Source organism: Hemitrygon akajei, chromosome 29 (genome assembly GCF_048418815.1).
Source record: "Hemitrygon akajei chromosome 29, sHemAka1.3, whole genome shotgun sequence".
In the NCBI taxonomy this organism is placed as follows: Eukaryota; Metazoa; Chordata; class Chondrichthyes; order Myliobatiformes; family Dasyatidae; genus Hemitrygon; species Hemitrygon akajei.
The window spans coordinates 3,203,951-3,227,889 of record NC_133152.1 but is presented as its reverse complement, the minus strand read 5'-3'; the positions used below and the strand labels follow the sequence as shown (position 1 = coordinate 3,227,889).

The following is a 23,939-nucleotide window of genomic DNA, read 5'->3' as shown; positions in this document are numbered from 1 at the left end:
GTGTCACTTCTTCCCCATGTCTCACTCCACTCACACTCTCACCAAACTTGCCTTTGGACTCGTGCCGAGGTCCAGTGCCTGCACATGGCACGACAGCCACACTCACAGAGAATTGGAACAGGCCTTTCACACCATCAACTCCGCACCAACCACTGAGCACACAACCATCTTGCACCCGTCACATTTTGTTCTTCACACATTATGGAACTGGAATCGATGTATTATTGTCACACATACTGAAAAAGTCTTATATACTGTTCATACAGATCAGATCTTTATACAGCGTGGTGAGGTCGAACAAAGTAAAACTATAACAGTGCAGAGGAAAGTGTAACAACTACAGAGAGAGTGCAGTGCAGGTAAACAATAAGGTGTAAGGTCATAATGAGGCAGACTGTGAGATCAAGCCCCTATTTTAACATACTAGGGAACCGCTTGTCTGTTTAGTAAGAGCAGGGTAAAAGCTGGTCTTGGGCTCAGTAGAACGTGCCCTCAGGCTTTTGAAGCTTCTGAAGGAAGAAGAGACAATTCTTGTCGATACTTCATTGCCTACACACTTGGACCACTTTACAATGATCAAGTAAATGACTAATTCTCATATCTTTGGAATACAGGAAGAATGTGGAGCCTCCACATGGATAGCAACACCAGATCCCAGGACAGAATGTGGTTCATTAGAGCTGGAGCTTTGCAATATCAACACTCATTGTCAAAGCAGGGACTGGAGCCATTATCAACAATAAAAGAAACACTGCTTTGCTCCAATAAAGTACACAATGCTTCGTGAAGAAGCAGGCGTGATCTGGATCAGTCTCTCTGGGTCCTTAACCAGAGTTGTCATATCCAGTGGTTACCCCTCTTAAAAGCTTACATCTCCTGTGTTGTCCTTGCACTCTCTACCCAGCCTTCCTTCAGTGCGATCTTCTTTGGTGAACCAGCACCATCACTCCCAATCTGCCTTCCCAGATAGACATATGGAAAGGCTTTATCACAAGAGATTCAGCTGTTTGCAAATGCCCACTGGGACTTCTGCACCTCTGATGTTTGAATCTTCTTTCCATTTAGATAATAGTCCGCACTATTGTTCCATTTACCAAAATGCATTATCATATGTTTCCCAGCATTGTATTCCATCTACCACTTTTTTGCCCATATTTCCAATTTGTCTAAGTCCTGTTGCAATCGCATTGCTTCCTCAGCACTACCTACCACTCCACCTATCTTTGTATCATCTGCAAACTTTGCCACAAAGCCAGGAATTAGTCCTTGTGCTAGACGCTCAGAAAGTTAATTTACAGGTCGAGTCTGTGGTAAAGATGTTGATATTTATTTCAAGGGGTATAGACTCTCACATAGACTCTCACATGGTGGATTAGATAGTGGACTACTTGACAGATAGACCTCAGTATGTGCGGTTGGGAGACTGTAGGTCTGACACGGTGGTCAGCAGCACAGGAGCGCCGCAGGGAACCGTACTCTCTCCGGTCCTGTTCACCCTGTACACATCAGACTTCCAATATAACTCGGAGTCCTGCCATGTGCAGAAGTTCGCTGATGACACGGCCATAGTGGGGTGTGTCAGGAATGGACAGGAGGAGGAGTATAGGAAACTGATACAGGACTTTGTGATATGGTGCAACTCAAACTACCTGCGTCTCAATATCACCAAGACCAAGGAGATGGTGGTGGACTTTAGGAGATCTAGGCCTCATATGGAGCCAGTGATCATTAATGGAGAATGTGTGGAGCAGGTTAAGACCTACAAGTATCTGGGAGTACAGTTAGACGAGAAGCTAGACTGGACTGCCAACACAGATGCCTTGTGCAGGAAGGCACAGAGTCGACTGTACTTCCTAAGAAGGTTGGCGTCATTCAATGTCTGTAGTGAGATGCTGAAGATGTTCTATAGGTCAGTTGTGGAGAGCGCCCTCTTCTTTGTGGTGGCGTGTTGGGGAGGAAGCATTAAGAAGAGGGACGCCTCAGGTCTTAATAAGCTGGTAAGGAAGTGGGCAAAGTACTGGAGAGTTTAACATCGGTAGCTGAGCGAAGGGCGCTGAGTAGGCTACGGTCAATTATGGATAACTCTGAACATCCTCTACATAGCACCATCCAGAGACAGAGAAGCAGTTTCAGCGACAGGTTACTATCGATGCAATGCTCCTCAGACAGGATGAAGAGGTCAATACTCCCCAATGCCATTAGGCTTTACAATTCTACCGCCAGGACTTAAGAACTTTTTTAAAGCTATTATTAATGCTTTTTGAGATAGTGATTTAGATGCATATCATATTTTTTACTGAGTTAAGTATTGTATGTAATTAGTTTTGCTACAACAAGTGTATGAGACATTGGAAAAAAAGTTGAATTTCCCCATGGGGATGAATAAAGTATCTATCTATCTATCTATCTATCTAGAATATAAAAGCAAGGAGATAATGCTGAGGCTTTGTAAAACACTAGTCAGGTCGCACTTGTCTACAGTTTTGGGTGCCATATGTTAGAAAGGATTGTCACTGAGCACTTTGAGTCCAGAGGAGGTTCATGAGGATGATTCCAGGGATGAAAGGGTAAAATATGAAGAGAGTTTGGCAGCTTTGGACCTGTACTCACTGGAATTTAGAAGAATGTGGGGGGATCTCATTGAAACCTACCAAACATTGAAAGGACTGGATAGGGTGGATGTGGAGAGGATATTTCCTGTGGTGGGGATATCCAGAACTAGAGGGAACAGCCTCAAAATTGAGGGTAACCTTTTAGAACAGAGGTAAGAAGGAATTTTTTATTTCACCTGAGTGGTGAATCTGTGGAATGCTCTGCCACAGACTGTGGTGGAGGCAAAGTCCATGGGTATATTTAAGTTTCCTGATTGGTTAGGGCATCAAAGGATATGGTGAGAAGGCAGGTGTATGGGGTTGTGTGGGATCCAGGATCAGCATTGATGGAATGGCAGTGCAGACTCGATGGGTTGAATGGCCTAATTCTGCTCTTTATGTCTTATGGACTGTGAGTCTACGTACCACGCAAGCACCAGTCTCCGGATGGCAAGTGTCCGAGTGTCCATTACATTCGCACCGCTCACAGTGTCCCAGGTACAGACCTCCTCCAGTCCTCGTGTAACCAGGTGCACAGTCCTAGGAAAGAAAAATAAGAGACTCACATGCACGGCTTCTCTCAAGCATCCTCCTCGTTGCACTCTGTTCTGTCAAAGCAAGGAAAAGTAATCTGAAAAATCCTTGCTAACTCACTGGGCATCGAGAATCCGCCTGGACATCAGGTCTGTGCTACAGTTTCAATGGTCTCATAGTTCAGAGTAAATTTATTATCAAGGCACATATATGTCACCAAATACAACCTGGAGATTTGTTTTCTTGCTGATATATCTTTCAGTAAATCCAACAACCATAAATGAATCAATGAAAAATGGCAAAAGAACAGGACAGGTAAACAAGCAGCGTGCAACTGACAACATACTTTGTAAATCAAAAGAAAAATAAATAAACAAGCAATAAATATCAAGAACATGAGGTAAGGAGTCCTTGAAAGTGAGACCACAGCTTGTGGGAACAGTTCAGTGATGGGGTGAGTGAAATTATCCCCCCCGGCTCAAAAAGTCTGATGGTTGAGGGGTAGTAACTGTTTTCGAACCTGGTGGTGTGAGTCCTGAGGCTCCTGTACCTCCTTCCTGAGGGCGGGAATAAGAAAGAAGCATCAATTGGGTGGCGGATCCCTGAGGATGGATGCTAATTTCCTGCAACACTTCGCATAGATGTGCTCAGTGGTGGGGAGGGGATTTACCACATGACAGACAGGGCCATATCCACTGCTTATTGTATGATTTTTCATTCAAGGGCATTGGTGTTTCCCTACCGGGCTGTGATGTAACAGGTCAATAGACTCTAAACCATACATCTACAAAAGTTTACACGAGTGAATCTGCAGATGCTGGAAATAAATAAAAACACAAAATGCTGGCAGAACAGGATCACCCTCCTGATGAAGGGTTTCGGCCCGAAACGTCACCACTACCTCCTACCATAGATGCTGTCTGGCCTGCTGAGTTCTGCCGGCAATTTGTGTTTTTATCTACAAAAGTTTGTTCAAGTTTTAGATATCACACTGACCCTTCGCAAACTCTGAAGGAAGTAGAGGCACTGTTGTGCTTTCTTCAAAATTGCACTTACATGCTGCACCCAGGACAGGTCTTCTGAAATTATAACACTGAGGAATTTAAAGTTGCTGACCCTTTCCTGATGGAGTCTGACCCATGGACCTCATGAAGTCAATAATCATCGCCTTGGCCTTGCTGACATTGAGTGAGAGGATGTACCATTCAGGCAAATTTTTATTCTCCTTCCTACATGCTGATTCATCACCACCTTTGATTCAGCCTGCTATCAATCAGTGAACTTAAACATGGCATTGGAGCTGTGCTTAGCCTCACAGCCAGAAATATTAAGTGAGTAAAGCAGGGGCTAAGCACACAGCCCAAAGGTCTTAAGGAATCTAATGTATAGACATTAATCAGCTGTCACTCTTTCTATAACCTCTTTGAAAGAGTGATCAAATTAGTTACATTTTAGTCAAAAAGCAAAAAATAACTGCAGGTGCTGGAGGTCTTAAATAAAACTAGAGAATGAGAGAATTTCTCAGATCAGGTCATTTCTGTCTTTGAAGGAATCTGTACTTAAGTACACCTGAACCGTAACATTAACTCTGCTTCTTTCTTCACAATTAGCCTAACCTGATTGAATGTTTTGAAAAGGTAAAGTGAGGAAACAAAGAAGCAAGTTAGTGGGGAATGCTGATGCCTCCAGGAAAGTCATCTCTGCAGGTGGATAGTAACACAGTACCACAAGACCTAATTCTCCAGTTTTGGAGAGCCTTCTCTCCCCTCTGGTCCTTTTCTCTCTCCTCATCTACCTGCTTCTTCCAACGACACACTACCTTCACCCTGTGTCTGTGCCCTTTCCACACATTCCATTCTGCTATCACCTACAAACTCCTCCCACTGAGTTCCCTCCCTCACGGTTTGCACCTGCTCTCCACGTTTACCTTATTTGATTCCATGCTCCGCCTTCCTTTCCCATCAGATTCCATCATCGGCAGCCAGCATGATAGGTCGCCCACCATCACGTCCCAGCTTCTGTCACGATTCCCGATCATCCCTTCCCCATATGCCTTCTTCAAAGGGATCCATCCACTGCTTGCCATCTCTTGCTCCACCTCTTCAGTTGAGTCCCAAGATGACAGCTGTCCATTTTCCCCCTATCCCAAGCTACTGAGTTGCTCCAATTGTTAGCTCCATACCTAGACCCATCTGCTGTCACCAAACAGACTGTAAATTTATAGTGCCATCCCAGAAACAAAACAAAGAGGGTTATAGACTGTCAGCTCTACCTTGTGTACAAGCCTCCCCACCTCTGAGGACATCTTCAAAAGGTGAAGCCTTAAGGAGGTATTCTTCATGAAGGACTCTCACTACTGAGGACATGCCCTCTTCATATTACCACCAGCAGGGAGGAGGTACAGAAGCCTGAAGACCCACACTCAACAATTTCTTCCTCTCTGCTGTCAAGATTGCTGAATGACCTATGAACTCATGAACACTATCTGATTGGTCCTCTTTTGCACTGTGCATTTATTTTTATTGCAGCTTCCTGCAGTTTATTATGCTTGCACTGTACTGCCACAACAACACATTTCAGCGACAACAAACCTGATTCTGATAACCCTGCAGTTGCTGCTCTCGACCCATTAATAAAACATTGATCACTGCAGGTATACCAGAATCCAAAGTACCATCACTAAGGAGCTGAGTGTCAGTTACGGTTACAAGATCGTGGCCCGGGGTGGCACTACAGTTACCTGACAAGACAAGCCGTGGTAGCCTGGCGGACAGTGACATTCCTCCACCTCTCGGGCTGGTGCTAGGCCGGTGTGGAAGGGCACCGCGATCTCCATGCTCACGTCAGACAGGCTGGCTGAGATCATCTCTGTCGAATAGGTGGCTCGGATGAGAACTTCATCCAGATCGGCCAGGACCATCAGCAGGTGTTCCCGGGTGGCAGGCTGCCCATCCGGACGTTTCCAGAATTGCTGAGGGGATGGAAGAGAATCACGACTGGCACAGGGTTCCTGAGAAAGATGACCAACCCATCCCCAACACTCCCCTGAGCCCCCACCACATCCGACCGTGCCCTCACACTCTCCGAAGCCACACTCCATCTGACCACGCCAGTGACCCCTAACCTGATTTGACCATCCTCTGTGACCTCACCCCTCTCGCTTGCCCTTTGATGCTTTACCCCCTCGGAGAAGTAACGTATAGCAGCCTATAAGAAGTAACGTATAGCAGCCTATAAGAAGTACGCACGAGGAGCCCACGTCACAGGTAGAACATGCAAACTCCACACGGGCCAGAACGAACCTTGGTGCCAGAGTTGTGAGACAGTCAAGCCACTGCCCAGATTGTTTTCACATTTCCCACTTCTGACGTTGAAGCAAAAAGCTTACCTCCTTGAACGTGACTTCAAAGGTCCTGGTCTCTCCCGGCTGCAGCTGGTGAGTGTGGTAGGTGACTAATGTGATGTCATTACCCTGAAAGAGCAAAGGGAAAACACGTCCACACCCACAATCCACAGATTTCAATGGATGATCATGGAGAAGATACAATTCTTTAAGGATCCAACATACGAAGGATTGAACAGTGGTTCCTTTTACACAACAGCCAACAATCTCCATTTAGCAGGGAATGCTCTGCTGTGTCAATCCTCTTTGACAGGCTCAAATTTACCGAGGGTCTTTTTGAAGGATTGCACCTACTGTAAGCACACAGAAGGAACAACGATGGCAAATGTAACAATTGCTCGGCTTCATTTAGTGCCTGGAATGTCAGGATTGATTAAAACTGCTGCCACTTGGTAGGGAGAGAGGCTAACATTACAAATTAGCCCAACTGTGGGATGCCTCACACGCTTGACCAACTGCCTTGTGTGTGCTTGGACAAAGCAGGAAGGTAAAGGCTGGACACTAAGAGGCTGCAGAACCATCTACAGGTTCAGAATTTTGCTGGCACTGGGGGCAAACTGCATCACAGCTTATATACAGCTATGGTGTAAATGAAATCAGCTCCTCATCATTTTGCCCAGTGCAGGGAGAGTCTATAGCTACTATAGATCCATAGAATACTTTCCGTATACTGGAGGAACTCGGCATGCCAGGCAGCATCTATGGAAAAGGGGATAGTCGACGTTTCAGGCCGAGACCCTTCTGTATGCCACTGGTGGAATAATTCTCGCCTTCCCACAGAGCAATGCACTGGTGTAAGGGGAGGATTATCCTTCCTCCGACGTGTCTGCATCCTTTCCAGCACTAGGAGAGCTGGAATTACTTCTCACGAAGCGTGGCGAATCAGAGAAATTCTCCATGCTGCTGGGTTGTGAAGGTTGAATCATTTGCGGATATGTTAGGAGAAGCTGGATACATTTTTTCAACGATCAGGGAATGAAGGGCTATGTGTGACTGCACAAGAGGAACTTTGTGGCCCTGTAGCAGATCAATCATGGATATCCTGAATAGTAGAGCAGGCCTGAGAGACCAAACAGCCTACTCCCGCTAATATCTTCTAGTGCTGTGTTTTTGATCTGGGATTAGGGAGGGATCATCCCTAGTGCCATCTAATCACACTTGGACCCCTCTATACCCATCTCATCCATATACCGATCCAAACTTCTCTTAAATGTGGCAAATGACTTCACCTGCACTATCTCCCACTGGCACTCATCTCACACTCACACCACCCTCTGAATGAAGTAATCCCCCTCAGTTTCCACTTAAATATTTCACTTTTCACCTTTAACCTATGACTTTTAATTCTAGTCTTACCCAACGTTAAGGGTAAAGCCTGCTTACCCTGTACTTACCATAACTATGCCCCTCATAATTGTTTATACTTCTATAAGATTTCCCGTCATTCTATGCTCTAGAAAATAATATCCTAACTTGTTCAAACTTTCCCTATAACTCAGATCCTCACTCCTGGCAATATCCTTTCAAGCTTTTTAATATTTTTCCTGTAGGTTGGTGACCAGGATTGTGCACACAATACTCCAAGTTTGCCCTCACCAATATCTTGTACAACTTCAATGTAACATCCGAACTCTTATTCTCAATGCTCTAATTTACGCAGGCCAATGTGCTAAAAGCTCTCTTTATGACCCTATCTACCTGTGAACCTACTTTCAAGAAATACTAGATCTGCATTCCCAGATCTCTAGACTGTGGGCAGGTCCTGGCGGATTGGAAGACAGCAAATGTCACGCCACTTTTTAAAAAAGGATGTAGGCAAAAGATGGGCACTATAGGCCAGTTAGCTTAACATCTGTAGTCGAGAAAATGCTTGAAGCAGTCATTAAGGAAGAAATAGCAAAACATTTAGAAAGGAGTGGTTCCATTAGATAGATGCAGCATGGATTCAGAAAGGGCAGGTCCTGTTTGGCAAACTTACTGGAGTTCTTTGAGGACATAATGAGTGCAGTGGATAGAGGGGAACAGGTGGATGTCGTATACTTGGATTTCCAGAAGGTGTTCGATAAGGTGCTGCACAAAAGACTTATAAATAAGATACGGATGCATAGAGTTGGAGGAAGTGTATTGGCATGGATAGTGGATTAGTTAACCAAAAGGAGGCGGAGAGTTGATATACATGGGTGTTTTTCCGGTTGGCAGTCAGTGGTGAGAGGTCGGTGCTGGGCCCGCAGCTGTTTACCATTTACATTGATGATTTGGAAGAGGGGACTGAGTGTAGCATAGAAACTGGACAGAAGATATGCAGAGTCTGCAGAGGGATATGGATAGGTTAAATGAGTGGGCCAAGGTTTGGCAGATGGAATACACTTTGGAAAGAATAATAGAAGAACAGATTATTATTTAAATGGTGAAAGATTGCAGCATACTGTTGGGCAGAGGGACTTGGGAGTGCTTGTGCATGAATCGCAAAAAGTTGGCTTGCAGGTCCAACAGGTTATTAAGGCGGTAAATGAAATGTTGGCCTTCATTGCCAAAGGGATTGAATTCAAGAGCAGGGAGGTCATGCTGCAACTACACAGGGTACTGGTGAGGCCGCACCTGGAGTACTGTGTGCAGTCTGGTCTCCATATTTCAGGAAAGAGATAGTGGCTTTGGAGGCAGTACAAAGGAGGTTCACCAGGTTGATTTCAGAGTTGAAGGGGTTAACCCATGAGGAGAGATTGAGTCGCCTGGGGCTCTCCTCTCTGGAATTCAGAAAAATGAGAGGGTATCTTATAGAAACATACACAATTTTGAAAGGAATAGATAAGACAGAAGTAGAAAAGTTGTTTCCATTGGTAGGTGAGACTAGAACTAGGGGACATTGCCTTAAGATTCAGGGGAGAAGATTTAGGACAGAGATGAGGAGAAACTGTTTTTCCCAGACAGTGGTGAATCTGTGGAATTCCAGGGAAGCAGTTGAGGCTTCTTCACTAAATATATTTAAGATACAGTTAGATAGGTTTTTACATAGTAAGGGAATTAAGTGTTATGGAGAAAAGGCAGGTAGATGGAGCTGAGTTTATGGACAGATCAGCCATGATCTTATTGAATGGCCGGGCAGGCTCGATGGGCCGGATGGCCTACTCCTGCTCCTATTTCTTATGTTCATTCTACCATGCACTTCAGAGCCCTACTGCGTTAGTCTGCTCCTGGTTTGTCCTGCCAAAGTGCAAAACCTCACACGTTGCATTAAAGTTCATCTGCCATTTTTCACTCCATTTTTCCAGCTGGTCAAGATCACACTGCAAGCTTTCAAAGCCTTCCTTCCACTACCCCTCCAATTTTGACGTCATCAGGCAGATGCACCTCAATAAATTGTTACATACCATTTCTTGTCTCCCTGTTCCATATTATTTCCTTATTTCTACTCTGTTTTGTTGTGCTACCTTACGCAGTCCCATAATTCTTTTATCCATTTTTTAAGAGCAATGGGAAGCTTTAATATGATGTGGAGCCTAACACCCTGGTTGTCCTGCATGTTGACCAAGCATGCTTTTATCTTATTGTTCCAATGTGGACTAAAGCAGCAAATTAAATAATTATACACAAAATAACAAATAAATGCAACAGCTATAAAAAAGGGACTAGAAGCTAAATAATTTTCCAGTTACTCCTGAAGCAGCATTAAACAAGGCCTTATTTTGTCAGAGCTTAGACAGATGCCCAGCTGTTTGCCAAATCAAACCTGCAGAAACTGTCAGAGAAAACAATTTAAGTAAGAAACCCTTAATCAATTAAAGGTTTATTCCATCTCAGCTGAGTGGCCTGTTGTCTGATGTCTGTGCCTCTCTCCGCAGTGTTGGTAGCTGATACGTACCAAATGTTGAATAATCACCTTTCCCAACCCCCAGATAAGGTCAGAACCCATTTCCCTGCTAATGTCAGAACTCCAGCTTGCCATTCATGAAGAAATTAATACACAGTAGAAATCTAAAATTAATTGTTATGATCATTTCTTTCACGTCAACAAACTTGAATGAAACATGGCAGCTGGAATACTGTAGTGACGTACAATGATCTGGACATCTGCATCCAGGACTGTGGTACCCCGGAACCCCGAGTCGTAGGAGAGGGTATATCGAAGCAGTCCACCATAGGATGTCACCTGATGAAAGAAAATAAAAATTATACTCTTATTACACCACAGTGTTTGGCATTGCAAGAAAATACATTCTCCCTAGTACATCTCTCAGTCAACAGTCAGGTGCTACAATCCCACAAAAAGATAGCGAGCAATTTTATAACTTGCTGAAACTCATACCAGGTAAACTCTAAGCTGTTGATTAGAAAGTTATTACTTGCAGATTCTATTTATAGCTTTCAGAAATTTGAAATTAACTAGAATTACAGAGCACTGCTCACAACCGGATTAGCACTGGTAAGCAATTGTAGAATGGAGCACCGAAAGAGAATGAACTGGGATAGTGTGGGAATACCCGAAGAGATTAACAACTTGCTGCCTGCCACTGGCTGAAGCCGCTCCTTGATCCAGTGTTTGGAGATGGTTTTAGAAGGAGGGCAGATAAACACGAGCTGTGGGATGTTTAAACAAACTTCCTAACATTACAATTCAATGATCAAAGAATATTTATAGAGAGAAAGTTATTAATAGCAGTACATATAGAGAATCACAATGAGCAATGCTCAGTAGAGAGAGTAGTTTCATCTCCATGAAGCCTCTGTTCAATACTGAATATTACTGTACATGAGTCGTCTGCAGGTTACAGCCATCTTCCCTTTGGAAGTCTGAGACCATGTGTAAGGCTGCCCCATTAACAAAATCATCTGATTTTTCTCATGATAAGACAGAAGCTCCAGATCAAAGTCCTTCACTGGATTTGGTTGAGAACTTCATCTAAATAAGTAAACATTAAGTTAAACCACTGCATCTGCTCAACTTTGTTACGAAATATCTCCATCTGCCACTGATCAGTGTTACGTGCAATGTTTCAATGTGCTTTTATCTCTATGATACCAGCTCCAAATAGACAAAAGCTTTTCCCAGCAACACATACAAAATGCCAGAGGAACTCAGCAGGTGAGACAGCATCTATGGAAAAGAGTAAACAGTCGACATTTCGGTCCGAGGTTATTCATCACGATGAAGGGTTTCGGCCCAAAATGTCAACTGTTTGCTCTTTTCCATAGAGGATGCCTGGCCTGCCAAGTTCCTCCAGCATTTTGTGTGTTGTGTTGGATTTCCAGCATCTGCAGATTTTCTCATTGGTGAAGAAGCCATTCAGCCCAGGCAGTCTGCAGTAGTGGTTACTGTCCGATGAGGTCTGCTCCTGCTCTATCTACGTCCACCGCCCAACCAACAGTAGCACCCTGCTCACTTCAGCTTTCCACCATCTCACACGATTCTTTTAGCAAAATCACATACATGCCTACACTGAAAACACTGCTATTTTTGCTATTTGCTTAACCTCCTATATAAATAAAAGCAACACACGTCCTGTGTTTCAGCAAGTTACCATCAGTGGGGACAATAAACAGCAACCAAACTGGTTTACCCTCAGTGAGTGGTCTAATGTTAAAAAACACAGGAGGACGGAGTAGATTGGAAAAGACATCTTGAGTTATTTTAGCATAAAAGTTCTGGTAGGACACTGACGAGACCGGATCAGCTACATTGAACACTCAATGGATTGACTTAAATTGTATCATCTTTAAAATGTGTAATTGGAAGAATAGGCTAATATTCTCTCCATAATCTCAATGAGAATGAACAGTGCTCTTAATTAACTTCCCAAATCGTATGTGTGAATGCGCAGTCCAGGGAGGGGTAACACGTCCGGTGAAAGGGCTTGTCACATCCATTCTGGAGCTGCTCACTCACCTTTGGTCCCCATCATTCAGCTCTCACCTGTGGCTCCAAGTACCTGCTTGCATGCAAATGGCCACACCCCAGTACATCACTTTGATAGGAGGGCAAAACAAGGTGAGCGTGGCCAGCGGCCTCATACCCTGGTGAGATAAGGACATGCCTGTCCTAGCATGTGAAGTCAGCTTTGGGAGACTGGGCAGATGAGAACAACAGTGAGATCCAACAACTCAAAAGGCTGTTCTGTAATGCTTCATGGAGAGTGATGGGTATGGCAAGGCACGGAAGTAGTCATGGTCATCCACGGCAACCAAGGAAGACCCTAGCCGGACTTCCAAGGTCAAAAGAGTGGAACTGCCTCAGTGCAAGAGCTTCCCGCTTTACAGACTTTCCTGTCATTGTTGGATAAGATGGACAACTAACAAACCATAGCTCTAGATTAACATTCTGGTACTGATGTTCACCAACAACTATCTTTTCAGTGAGCTGCAAACATGAGAGTCTGAAAGCTAAAGTTGCATGAGCAAAACTTGATAGATGCTCTGATGATTTGACTATAGATGTGCATTAGGTGTGAAAGCTCGAGGGCTGTGAAACATTCTTTACCCCCAACCACAGAGGCTAATCCAACCAGTGCATCTCTCCTTAAAGAATATCATTCTAAATGAATTTCTCTTTAAAATGTTACTATTATGATGAACTAGAAGCAGATGTATCACTCATATCAATTTAAACTCTTAACTGTGCAAAAAAAGAGGCTTTCAAATACTACTACTGAAGATTACTGGTTACCTTGTTGCCCAGATACTGGTGAGGTAGTCGCCAATAGAAAATGTTTTCAGGCAGGAGGCTGAAGCCCTCGTAAAGCAGAGCATACTGGGATAGGGAAAGAGGCGGAGACAAGATGACGAGAGAAAGTTTACACAAAGCAGCAGTCAAAGCTATGGTCAGCAAAAGGCTCTGGAATTCTGTCCTTAGGATATTTTTGAAACATAGTCTTCTGTACCCTCACCACAACCCCCATCCCCCCCCCCCACACACACGCACGTGCAAAAACCTCCCCCTCATTTCCTGCTGATAAATTGAACACAGGTGTACTTAATAGGGAATTATTAAAGTCAAGTTTCAAAATTTAAACCGTCATTGGGTATCAGAAGTAATGCATTTTGATATATGTGGTTAAGCAAAAAAATGCAAACAAGCAAGAGAATTATTTAATGGTGAACTCATAACTTTGAGAATGACTATCAGCCTGATATACCGGCTTTTTTTCTCTTCATGGCCTCATGAACATTTCCCACTCTTCCACTTCTATTAGCAAGATGATTTTCCATTTCATCGTCTTTGCGTGATCAGCTGAGAAGCCAATTTGCAACCCTGACTGAGTGTTTACCTAGAGTTACAATCTGCCAGAGTTTCCATATGTCTGAGATGGAATGCACATCCAGCTAGGGGGAGATCGAAGAGTTGGGAAGACCTGACTCCAGTGAAAGTACAACCTGTTCCTACAAATAATGCCTCCAAGGATCTAGGTGCAATCAAATGAGATGCAAACAATATTTTAAATGGGAAGACGAAAGATTAAAGAGAAAATCTCTCTTTCAAATGAAGATCAACTCTGGGTTTAAACAAAGCTATATTCACAGTGCATCTTCCATTTCCACTCACTATGAGTGTTGCCAAATTAACCACAGGAGGACACATCCCTACCAGTCTGTGTGATGATTAGAAACCCAAAGAACCATAATTTCATCGGGTCATATAGCCCAAGACAGGCCCTTAGGCCCAACCCAACTAAAATGAGCGGGTCCCTTTTTCACCCAAATCTCTCTAAACTTTTTCTAATAGACTGGTGCACCATGGTTAATTCCAATACAAGTTCATCTTTTTTTGGGCATCAGGATTAGGAACTTTAAGAGATCCTTATCCGGTTATTCTAATAATCTGGTAGAAAAGGTGGCAGATGTTGCAGGTCTTTGAAGTCTGGCAGGATCCCTCCCTGTGGAGGGTGGTTCAAATGGAAGGAGAGTAAGTTTATGAAAATACTTTGTGCAGGCTCCAGGGTTAGTGATGCTCTAAACAAGGGGCTAAGTTGCTAAATTGTGTATTTTCAACCAGTGCAAGGGAAATCCAATTAAGTTTCTTTTTCGTGACTTTTTTCACTTACTTGCTGAAAATCTTTGCGACCAGCATCCAATTGGTTACTCTCTAATAAAATCTAAATATCCTCTTCATCAGACCAATGCCAGATTTCAATAAACCCAAATGGGCTTAGCTTACACCTAGCGTTGCTATGACAACCAGCACAATTAGTGATCAACAGCATCGACCCATCAATACCACACATTTTGAAGATATCCACCAGGTTAGTGTGGATGCACCCAACAACCAACATTACCTCCATAGAAAATCAGGAAGCAGGGACAGGCTGACCTTTTATGTTCAGATCTGTTGAGAGCTGAGGAGGAGAGCTCTCCAGGTCTTCTCTCCAGCTCAACACCCAATAGGAACTGTCCACGACAATTTGCACATGACATGGGCACACTTCAGAGTTAACAGCAAGACTGCAACAAATATTAGTGTAGCAATCAGCAGGGGATAGTTTCATGCTAAAACCACATGCAAAATGGATCACATTACACAAACACATTACTTTAACACCTTGGGCCAATGGAACTGGCATGGTTTTGTGGGCATTTGAGCAGCAGCTGCAACTAAACAGGTATCTCACCCAGAAATCTGGAGTCTGCAGTTCAAAAGGCTGACTGATTCACAGGGAAATGCTGAAAATCTGAATACCTGGAATATTTGCGGGGACATACTAACATCAACATTAGCTCAATGAAAATTAGTCAAGTTAAAACAGTCGTGTTCTTTCTCTCTCTGCAGATGCTATCCACCCTGCTGTCTATTTCCAGCATATTCCCTCATGAGAAACTTTCTGAAGACAGTCACATCATTGTCATGCAGAAGGTCACAGAGGTTCTGGAACATTCCATGCAGCTAACCACAGCTACCTTCTCTGGCCTTGGGCCCCAAAAAGAGGAAGAAATGAGATTTGATGATTCTTGATCTTGCAAAGAGGGAATCTTAGAGGCACTTTTTATCTGTATGGAAAAATCAACAGCAGTTGAAAGCGAACACACACTTTTGCATTTTTTATTATTTCTGGTTTTTATTTTGTGATATTTCTACTCTGTTCTTGGTCAGTGCAACTGTAATGAAACCCAGTTTCCCTCGGGATCAATAAAGTATGTCTGTCTGTCTGTCATCCAAACTTAATTTTCCTCGATTCATGGTTCAGGTGAGACAATGTTCCATCAAGTGTTACTCCTTACTTAAACGGGCAAGGCATGTGCGGGCCAGAACTGTGAAGGGGCTCTCTGTATGTTGAGGGAGGGCTCACATGGCATGGGGATACTCAACAGTGGAGCCCCATCCACCTCAGCTATACACTGTAGACTGACCACTGCAAAAGGTGATTAGCTAAACTCAAGAGTCTTCTGTCTATCCATGTCCAAATAACCTTTCAAAGTGGGATATGGATCCAAGATCTCCTCTGGCATCTGTGTGAAAATATTACTCCTCAGAACTTCTTTAAACTTTTCCCCTCTCACCTTGAACCTGTGCTCTCTGAATCTGCTGCCCCGTGAAAAAGATTCTGGCTAGCCTTCTTAACTATGCCCCTTGTAATTTTATTAGCCCCACTAAGGTCACCCCCTTCATCTTGCTACATTGCAGAGAGAATTACCTCAAGCTATTGAATCTGATGATCCCTCCATTCCAGGCAATATTATAGTCAATCTCATCTGCACTCTCTTGACAGCTATCATATTCCTCCTGAAGCTGGGTAACCAGAACCATTTATAATACTTTTAGTGCAGTCTAGCTAAGATTTGGTACAATGCTAACGTGACATACCATGGGATGATGGAATCTGAGGCTACTCAGTCCATTGTCCTATACTATCCCCTCTCCCCCACAGATTTTCCCTTTTAGTATTTATCCAAGAACCTGTTTGATAGCTAACATGGAGTCTGTTTCAGACAGAGTGTTCATGAGCAAAGTGACCTGCTGCCTATGAAATTCCAGCCAGATCTGTTTCTTACCGCTTGGTATTACATTCCAGTCTATTACGGTTTGGTAGAAACAGCTTCTTCACTGTCACACTATCAAAACCCTTCACGATGTTAAACAGCCTTCACATGATCTCAGACCCCTTCCATTTCAGCCCAAGGCTTGGACAATGAACATATCTACTGGCAGACCAATGAATCACACGTCCCTTCTCAAGGGTGTGCACTTCTTCAGTTAAAGGAAGCTGTCTGCCCCATCATCTTCATCCACCTATAGTAACCTGGTAAATAGCTTAGGCAACAAACAATGTGCTAGAGAAACTCAGTAGGTCAAGCAGCATCTGTGGGAAGAGGGGCAGTGGAACTGGAAGGAATTTCCGTTGCTTTGATGCAAAACATTTCCTCCCCTTACCCCCACAGATGCTGCTTGGCCCACTGGGATGGAGACTAAGAGCAAAGCAGCTCTTCAGCCCAATGAGGCAACGAAGACCGTACTGCCCACACGGCTAGTTCCAATTTCCTGTGTTTGGCCCCACCCCACCGTGTACCTATCTGAAGAGCTTCCTAAATAACACTACTGTACCTGCCTCAACCACTTTCTTTGGCAGCTGGTTCCAGAGAGTTACCACTCTATTTGTGAAAAAGTTGCCCCTCAGGTCTCTTTTAAATCTTCATCCCTCCCCCTTCTCCCCCAATTCCCTCTCACTCAAAACCCATGTCCTCTAGTCTTGGACTCCCCCAGCCTGGGGAAAAGAATGCTATCATCCATCTTACTGGTGCCTTGCACACTTCTAAACAATCCCTCCAACAGACTGTTGCTCCATACTCCAGCATCTGCACTCCCATTTGTGCCCTGCCCTGTTAAGGAACTCCCTTCATCCTGCCATTGGGCAATGCAAGCATAAACAGCTGGAGAAGATTCCCAGTCTATGGACGTGAACCGTTCAGTAATTGGCTAACATTTTGCCTGAAGGGAATTACTGTTATACTTAATTCACATTAATTTGAACATGAGTCAAAACTATTTGAAGTGTCTGAAATGTGCATGGCTACCACCAGAAAACAATAACTCTCCTGCACCTTTCTTTTAATACAAGAGTCAAAAGGCATAGAAACAGGTCCTTCCGACAATCATATTCATGCTGACTATCAGGTATCTAACAATACTAATCCCATTTGCCAACTCTTGGCTCATAGCCTCTTCTGCTATCGATTTTCACATGTTCATCAAGTATTCACTTTCACCACCCACTGTGGCAGCGGATCCCAGGGTCCAAGGATCCTGTGAGTGTAATCTGCTCACCCTCAATTCCCTCAGAGGGCTCTTGTACCTTACCCTGTAAGCTATGTCCTTTGCTCAAAGGAGCCGCTGCTGAAGGGAAAGGTTTCTGGCTATCCACACCAACTTTACCCCAAATGATTCTGAAATCCTCAGTCTTTTCTGCTCCAAGGAAAAGAAATGCAGCTTAAAACCTGAAACACTCCTCTTGGTGGTTAATGTTGAACAAAGGGTGGAGGAGCAATTGAATAATATTCCTACCCATGGGATACAAAACTAGGGTTTGTCAGAGTATTCTTGCACAGAAAGGGCTCTTCAACCCAGCTGGCTCATGCTGATCAAGGTGCATATGTATGCTACTCCTATTTTCCCACATTTGACCCATATCTCTCTAAACTTTTTCTATCCATGTACCTGCCTCAACCACATCTTCTGGCAGATCATTCCATATACAGAGCACCCTGCAGGTGAAAAAGTTGCCCATCAGGTCTCTATTATATCGTTCCCTCTCAATTTAAATCTATGCCTTCTAGTTCTTGTTTCCCCAACCCAAAAGACTGTGTACATTAACCCTTTCTATGCCCCTCATGATTTCATACACCTCTATAAAATAAACCCTCATTTTCCTACACTCCAGTCACAAGTCCCAACTTGCTCAACCTCCTTCCAGTGCTACAATGGATTTCTCTGAAACTGCCACAGTGCTGCACAGGATTGGATGTGAAACAAGGCCCTTCCCTAGCCTAAAAACCTCAGTCAGGATACACAACTGCTGCTCCCTCCCTGTCAACATCATCAGAGGTGCTGCCAGGGCTGTGCGCTGAGCTCCCTGCTGTACGGTCTGCTCACTCGCGACTGCATGGCCAAACACCAGAATAATCACTTTGTTGATAGCACGACACCAGCAGGGATCATCACCAACAATGACAAGACAGCCTAGAGAGAGAAGGTGGAAGAGTTTGAGGCCCAGTGTCAGGTAAATACGTCTTTCTCAGTGTCAACAAAGCAAAGCAGGTGGTTACTGACTTCGGAAGAACTCGCACCACTCTTTACATCGGCGGGTACAGCAGTAGAAATTGCGAATAGTTTCAAACTCTTGGGAGTGCTTATCTCTCACAACCTCACAATGTCCCAGAACACATTCGACCCAATCAAGAAAGCTCAACAATGCCTCTACTTATGGAGGAGGCTGACAGAGCTGGTCTTTCAACATCAATATTCATGCCCTTCTACAGATTTGCAGTGGAAAGCACTCTAACATGCCGTGCCACTGCACAGTACGGAAACTGTACTGTGGCAGACTGGAAGGCTCAACACAGGTGGTCAAAACTGCCTAACACATCACCGGCACCAGCCTACTCACCATTAAGGATATTTGCATATACAGAAAGGTGTTGGAAAAGGGCCAGTAACATCATGCAGGATCCCACCCACCCTGCTCATGGACTGTTTGTCCCACTCCCATCAGGGAGGAGTCTGTACGCCATTCACCTCAGGAGCACCACAGTTAAAAGCAGCTATTTTCCCCAAGCAGTAAGGTTGATCAACACCTCTACCCACCACCGCCACTACTTCATTATCTTCTCTGAGTCACCTTAAGTACAGATACTCCGGTGCCCAGCGTCACTTTATGGATCAATGAAACATGTGTCTGTCAATCATACAATCAACCTGTGTAGATTAGCTATCTCTGTATTTACAGTGCCCATAAAAAGTATTCACCCCCTTGGAAGTTTTCATGTTTTATTGTTTTACAACATTCAATCACAGTGAATTCAATTTGGCTTTTTTTTTGACACTGATTGAAGAAAACAACTATCGTGTCAAAATGAAAACAGATCTCTACAAAGTGATCTTAATTAATGACAAATAAAAAATGCAAAATATTTAATTGCATAAGTATTCACCCCTTTAATAAGACAAGAAATCATCACTGGTACAGCCAATTGGTTTTAGAAGTCACATGATTAGTTAAATGGAGATCACCTGTGTGCAGTCAAGGTGTTTCAATTGATTGTAGTAAAAATACACCTGGAAGGTCCAGCTGTTGGTGACCCCATGAAGACAAAAGAACCATTCCAAGCAATTCCATGAAAACACAAGTCAAGAGATGGATACAAGAAAACTTCCAAGTCACTGAATATCCTTCAGAATACAGTTAAATCAATCATCAAAAAAATTGAAAGAATATGGCACAGCTATAAGAGCTGGCTGTCCTCAAAAACTGAGTGACCATAGAAGAAGGGGTAATAGTGAGGGAAGCCACTAAGAAATGACAACTCTGGAAGAGTTACAAGCTTCAGTGGTTGAGATGGGAGAGATTGTGCATACAACAACTGTTGCCCGGGTGCTTCACCAGTCACAGCGTTATGGGGAAGTGGCAAAGAGAAAGCCACTCACATGAAATCTCAACTAGAGATTGCCAAAAGGCATGTGATGACGTACGGTGTTTGGCTTATGCCAAACATAGCATTTAGTCTTTTGGCCAAAAAGCTCAAATTTGGTTTCATCAGAACATAGAAACTTCTAGCTGACTTCAGAGTCTCTCACAGGGAAATCCTGGAGGGAAACCTGATGCAGTCTGCAAGAGAACTGCAACTCGGGATGATTTGTTTTTCAGCAAGAAATGACCACAAACATAAAGCCAATGCTACGCAGGAATGGCTTAAAAGCAACAAAGTTAATGTTCTGGAGTGGCCAAATCAGAGTCCAGACCTCAATTCAATTGAGAGTTTGTGGCTGGGTTTGAAAAGAACTGTTTACTCACAATGCTTATGCAATCTAACAGAGCTTGAGCAGTTTTGTAAAGAATAGGGAAAAATTGCAGTGTCCAGATGTACAAAGCTGATAGAGACCTATCCACACAGACTCAAGGCTGTAATTGCTGCCAAAGATGCATCTACTAAATACTGACTTGAAGAGGGTGAGTTATCAGTTATTTTATGTTTAATAATTGTAATAAATTTAGACCAATTTGCAGAAATTTGTTTTCACTATGACACAAAAGAGTCTTTTCTGCTATTCAGTGTCAAAAAAGCCAAAGTAAATCCACTGAGATACAAGTTTGTAAAACTATAAAACATGAAAACTCCCAACCGGAGTGAATACTTTTTATAGGCACTGTACATGTACTGAGTTTTTTTTAATTACTATGATCTCTATCTTATTGTGTATTTTTTTTTGTGCTGCATCATATCCGGAGTAACAATTATTTTGTTTCCCTTTACACTTGTGTACATGAAATGACGTCAATAATGTTGAATTTCCACCTCAGATGCAGAATCAGGTTTGTTGTCACCAGTGAGTGTTGTGAAATTTGTTAACTTAGCAGCATCCGTAGAATGCAATACATGAAAAATAGAAAAATTTAAGGAAATCAATTACAGTAAGCATAAATATGTATATTAAACAGATTGAAAATAGTGCAAAAACAGAAATAATATGTTTTTAAAAAAAGTTTTCACCTAATGGCCCTTCCTGGGGTTAGGGTCTGGCATGATGTGCCAGTTTCTTTGAGGTACCATATGGTGTGTTTGCCACCGGGCCATTCGCAATGCCAGACATACTGACATTGAATACTTTAACCACTTGCCACCTGACCCTCATGAACAGCATTGTCTTTGTAAAACATCTCACTGCATAGCATGCAACTTAATACATAATTTTGTTACTCCATCAATCAAATGAAAAAGATTTTCCTTAAAGAAAAGATTGTTTGCCATAATGCAAAATTTCCATACCTTTTTGTGGAGGGCAGGATAACCAAGCAGAGATGGAGGAAGAGAAGAATGTGAAAAAGCAGTTCTTGAATCGGATGTGGAGGACACCGAGAGAGATGATTTTTTGTGAGAGACAGAGGGAGCAGGAGGTCCAGCTATCGACAGTTGAGATAAGGAGTGTGAAGACCGGGACAGATTCCTGTCACTGGAAGGGACAGGACTGTGTGGTTTGCGCGATTTTTCAGTGTTAAAGCTACTTATCATTGCCCATATTTCATCGTCTATACGCTTCTGTTCTTCCATATCAGGCATAGACTATAAAGGAATGAGTGGACAAGTCACCCATAACAGCTTCTTGATAACAAAGCAATTTTCCTACAGTTTACCATGACAATCTTCACAACCATCACATGAAATCACCACACAAGCCATAGTGGAAAAAGTACGAGATTCCACAGCTGCTGGAAATCTTGAGCAACAGGAAGGAAGACCACAGCATCCACGGAGGGGAGTAACGTCAATGTTTCAGGCTAAGAGCCTTCATCAGGTCTTGGCCTGAAACGCTGTTTACTTTCCTCCCTAGACGCTGCCTGGCCTGCCGAGTTCCTCCACCATTTTGTGTTGCTCAAAGTGAACAAGTACACGGTTTGTACACAAATGTTCACATGCTCTTATTCTTTTGAGGTTTGTGAACGTACAGTAAAACTCCGACAATCTAGCACCTACAGACTTCCTTTGGATGTTAGGTTCAGTTGTTCTATGACTCTATAATACATTTTGCAGTGAACCTGGTGCATGGGAACAAGCCCCTAGTGAATTTAAAGGCTGCACAGAAATTGGGGCCCTGGGTCTTTTTTTTAAAAAACATGAGTAGCAGAATCCGGTGAGCATGAGGCTGAACAATGGAGTTTCAAATAGCTGGATTCTGGAGTTTTACTGTATTTATTCACAACTGTGCATCCAGAATCACACCCTCTCTCACTCTTCCCAAAGAACTTCCAGTACAAGCAACCAAACTGTTTATTTCAGGCATTAAAGCAAAGCATTCAGAACAATAATGATGTCCAAACAAGACCACGCTAAGACAGTTTTCCCATGTAGAACGGAGTTCAGTAACATGCAACAGAATGGGAATGCTTGTCCACAACCCATGTGTAGGATACATGGTTCACTACATCCTGGAAAAATTAATACCAGATCCTCAAGCAGGCCAGCTGATGTAACACACGCTCTATTTATAGCTCGTGCTGAATGTTAGCTCACACCGCCTTACACAGTGAACTGAAGACTTTGCCACACTTTTGTAGGTTGTTAAAAAAGACAATGAAAATTCAGTTACAGACAATTAGTCTGATGTTACTTGGTTTCCCTTGCACTGCTTGCTCTCCATGCTGCAGAAAGGCAGGCTTCATGCACTTTGGCTGCTACCTTCGAAGACCTTTTAGCCCTAGACCGTGAGGAAGAGGAGCCCAGGAGTCCCCATATGGCTGCATCCTTTCTCAGCTGCTCCTCCGTTAGAGATGAGTCCTTCTATTAAATGTAATTCTCCATATTACTCAGTAACTATAAATCATGTTCAGCAAGATACTCCAGAGGCAAAATTCAACATCGTCACAAACGAATGAATTAAAGAATCATAACGTTAGCAAACTGAATTTCAGAATACGCAGCCCGACGATTGGTTTGTGATTAGCCAGGATGAGGAGCTCTAATCACAGGTCAATAACACATCGAGTTTAAAATGACCCATCACATGTACAAGTTTAAAATGACCCATCACATGTACAAGTTTAAAGCATGCTGGATATTAATACACAACAGACACGGGCATTACCCGAAATTTGAGAAATCCATGCCATCAGGTTGGAGGCTACCCACACGGAATATAAGGTGTTGTTCCCTCCAACCTGAGTGTAACCTCATCACGACAGTGTAGGAGGCCATCAATGGACATATGGGAATGGGAAGCGGAATTTAAATGGGTAGGCACAGGGAGATCCTGCTTTTTCTGGTGCGTAGGTGCTTGGTGAAGTGGTCTCCCAATCTATGTTGGGTCTCATCAATATACAGAAGGCCACACCGGGAGCACCAGATACAGTATATGACACCAACAGACTCACGGGTGAAATGTCGCCTCACCTGGAAGGACTGGAGATGCTAAAGGGTACTGTAATTCCCTCACTCAGCTGGTTTAACTCATTTTTCTCCTTTCATCACTGTTCCCAATAGCTTTTGTGCTTAAGTCACTAGAAATGATGCTACTGTTCTTTGAAGAATTAGGACCCTTAGCAACATGAAAATGTTTTACAAGTGCCAGATATTACAGTTTAACTACGTAATTAAGAGGTACCAGCATCCTGCTCTCAAGCATCAAAAACCCAAGGAATACTGAAGAAGTTAGGTTTTGGAGCTGTTTACAAAGCAATCTCCTCAGAACAATAGGTAATTTCTCTGGGGTATCCGGCAATAAT

At 43.3% G+C, this 23,939-nt stretch overlaps 1 protein-coding gene across 6 annotated transcripts in view; it reads right to left on the bottom strand.

The window, feature by feature from the left end:
* hspg2 (heparan sulfate proteoglycan 2) overlaps positions 1 to 23,939 on the bottom strand; it is a 528,874-nt gene that overhangs the window by 200,773 nt on the left and 304,162 nt on the right. For all 6 annotated transcript variants that reach the window (XM_073031647.1, XM_073031648.1, XM_073031651.1 and 3 more), the window contains exons 36-43: positions 22,897 to 22,998; positions 21,490 to 21,783; positions 15,412 to 15,501; positions 13,187 to 13,270; positions 10,583 to 10,675; positions 6,514 to 6,597; positions 5,866 to 6,096; positions 3,018 to 3,131 (exon numbers count right to left, since the gene is read on the bottom strand). In XM_073031647.1, the coding sequence (XP_072887748.1) occupies positions 3,018 to 3,131; positions 5,866 to 6,096; positions 6,514 to 6,597; positions 10,583 to 10,675; positions 13,187 to 13,270; positions 15,412 to 15,501; positions 21,490 to 21,783; positions 22,897 to 22,998 (1,092 nt within the window). The remainder of the gene's footprint in view (positions 1 to 3,017; positions 3,132 to 5,865; positions 6,097 to 6,513; positions 6,598 to 10,582; positions 10,676 to 13,186; positions 13,271 to 15,411; positions 15,502 to 21,489; positions 21,784 to 22,896; positions 22,999 to 23,939) is intronic.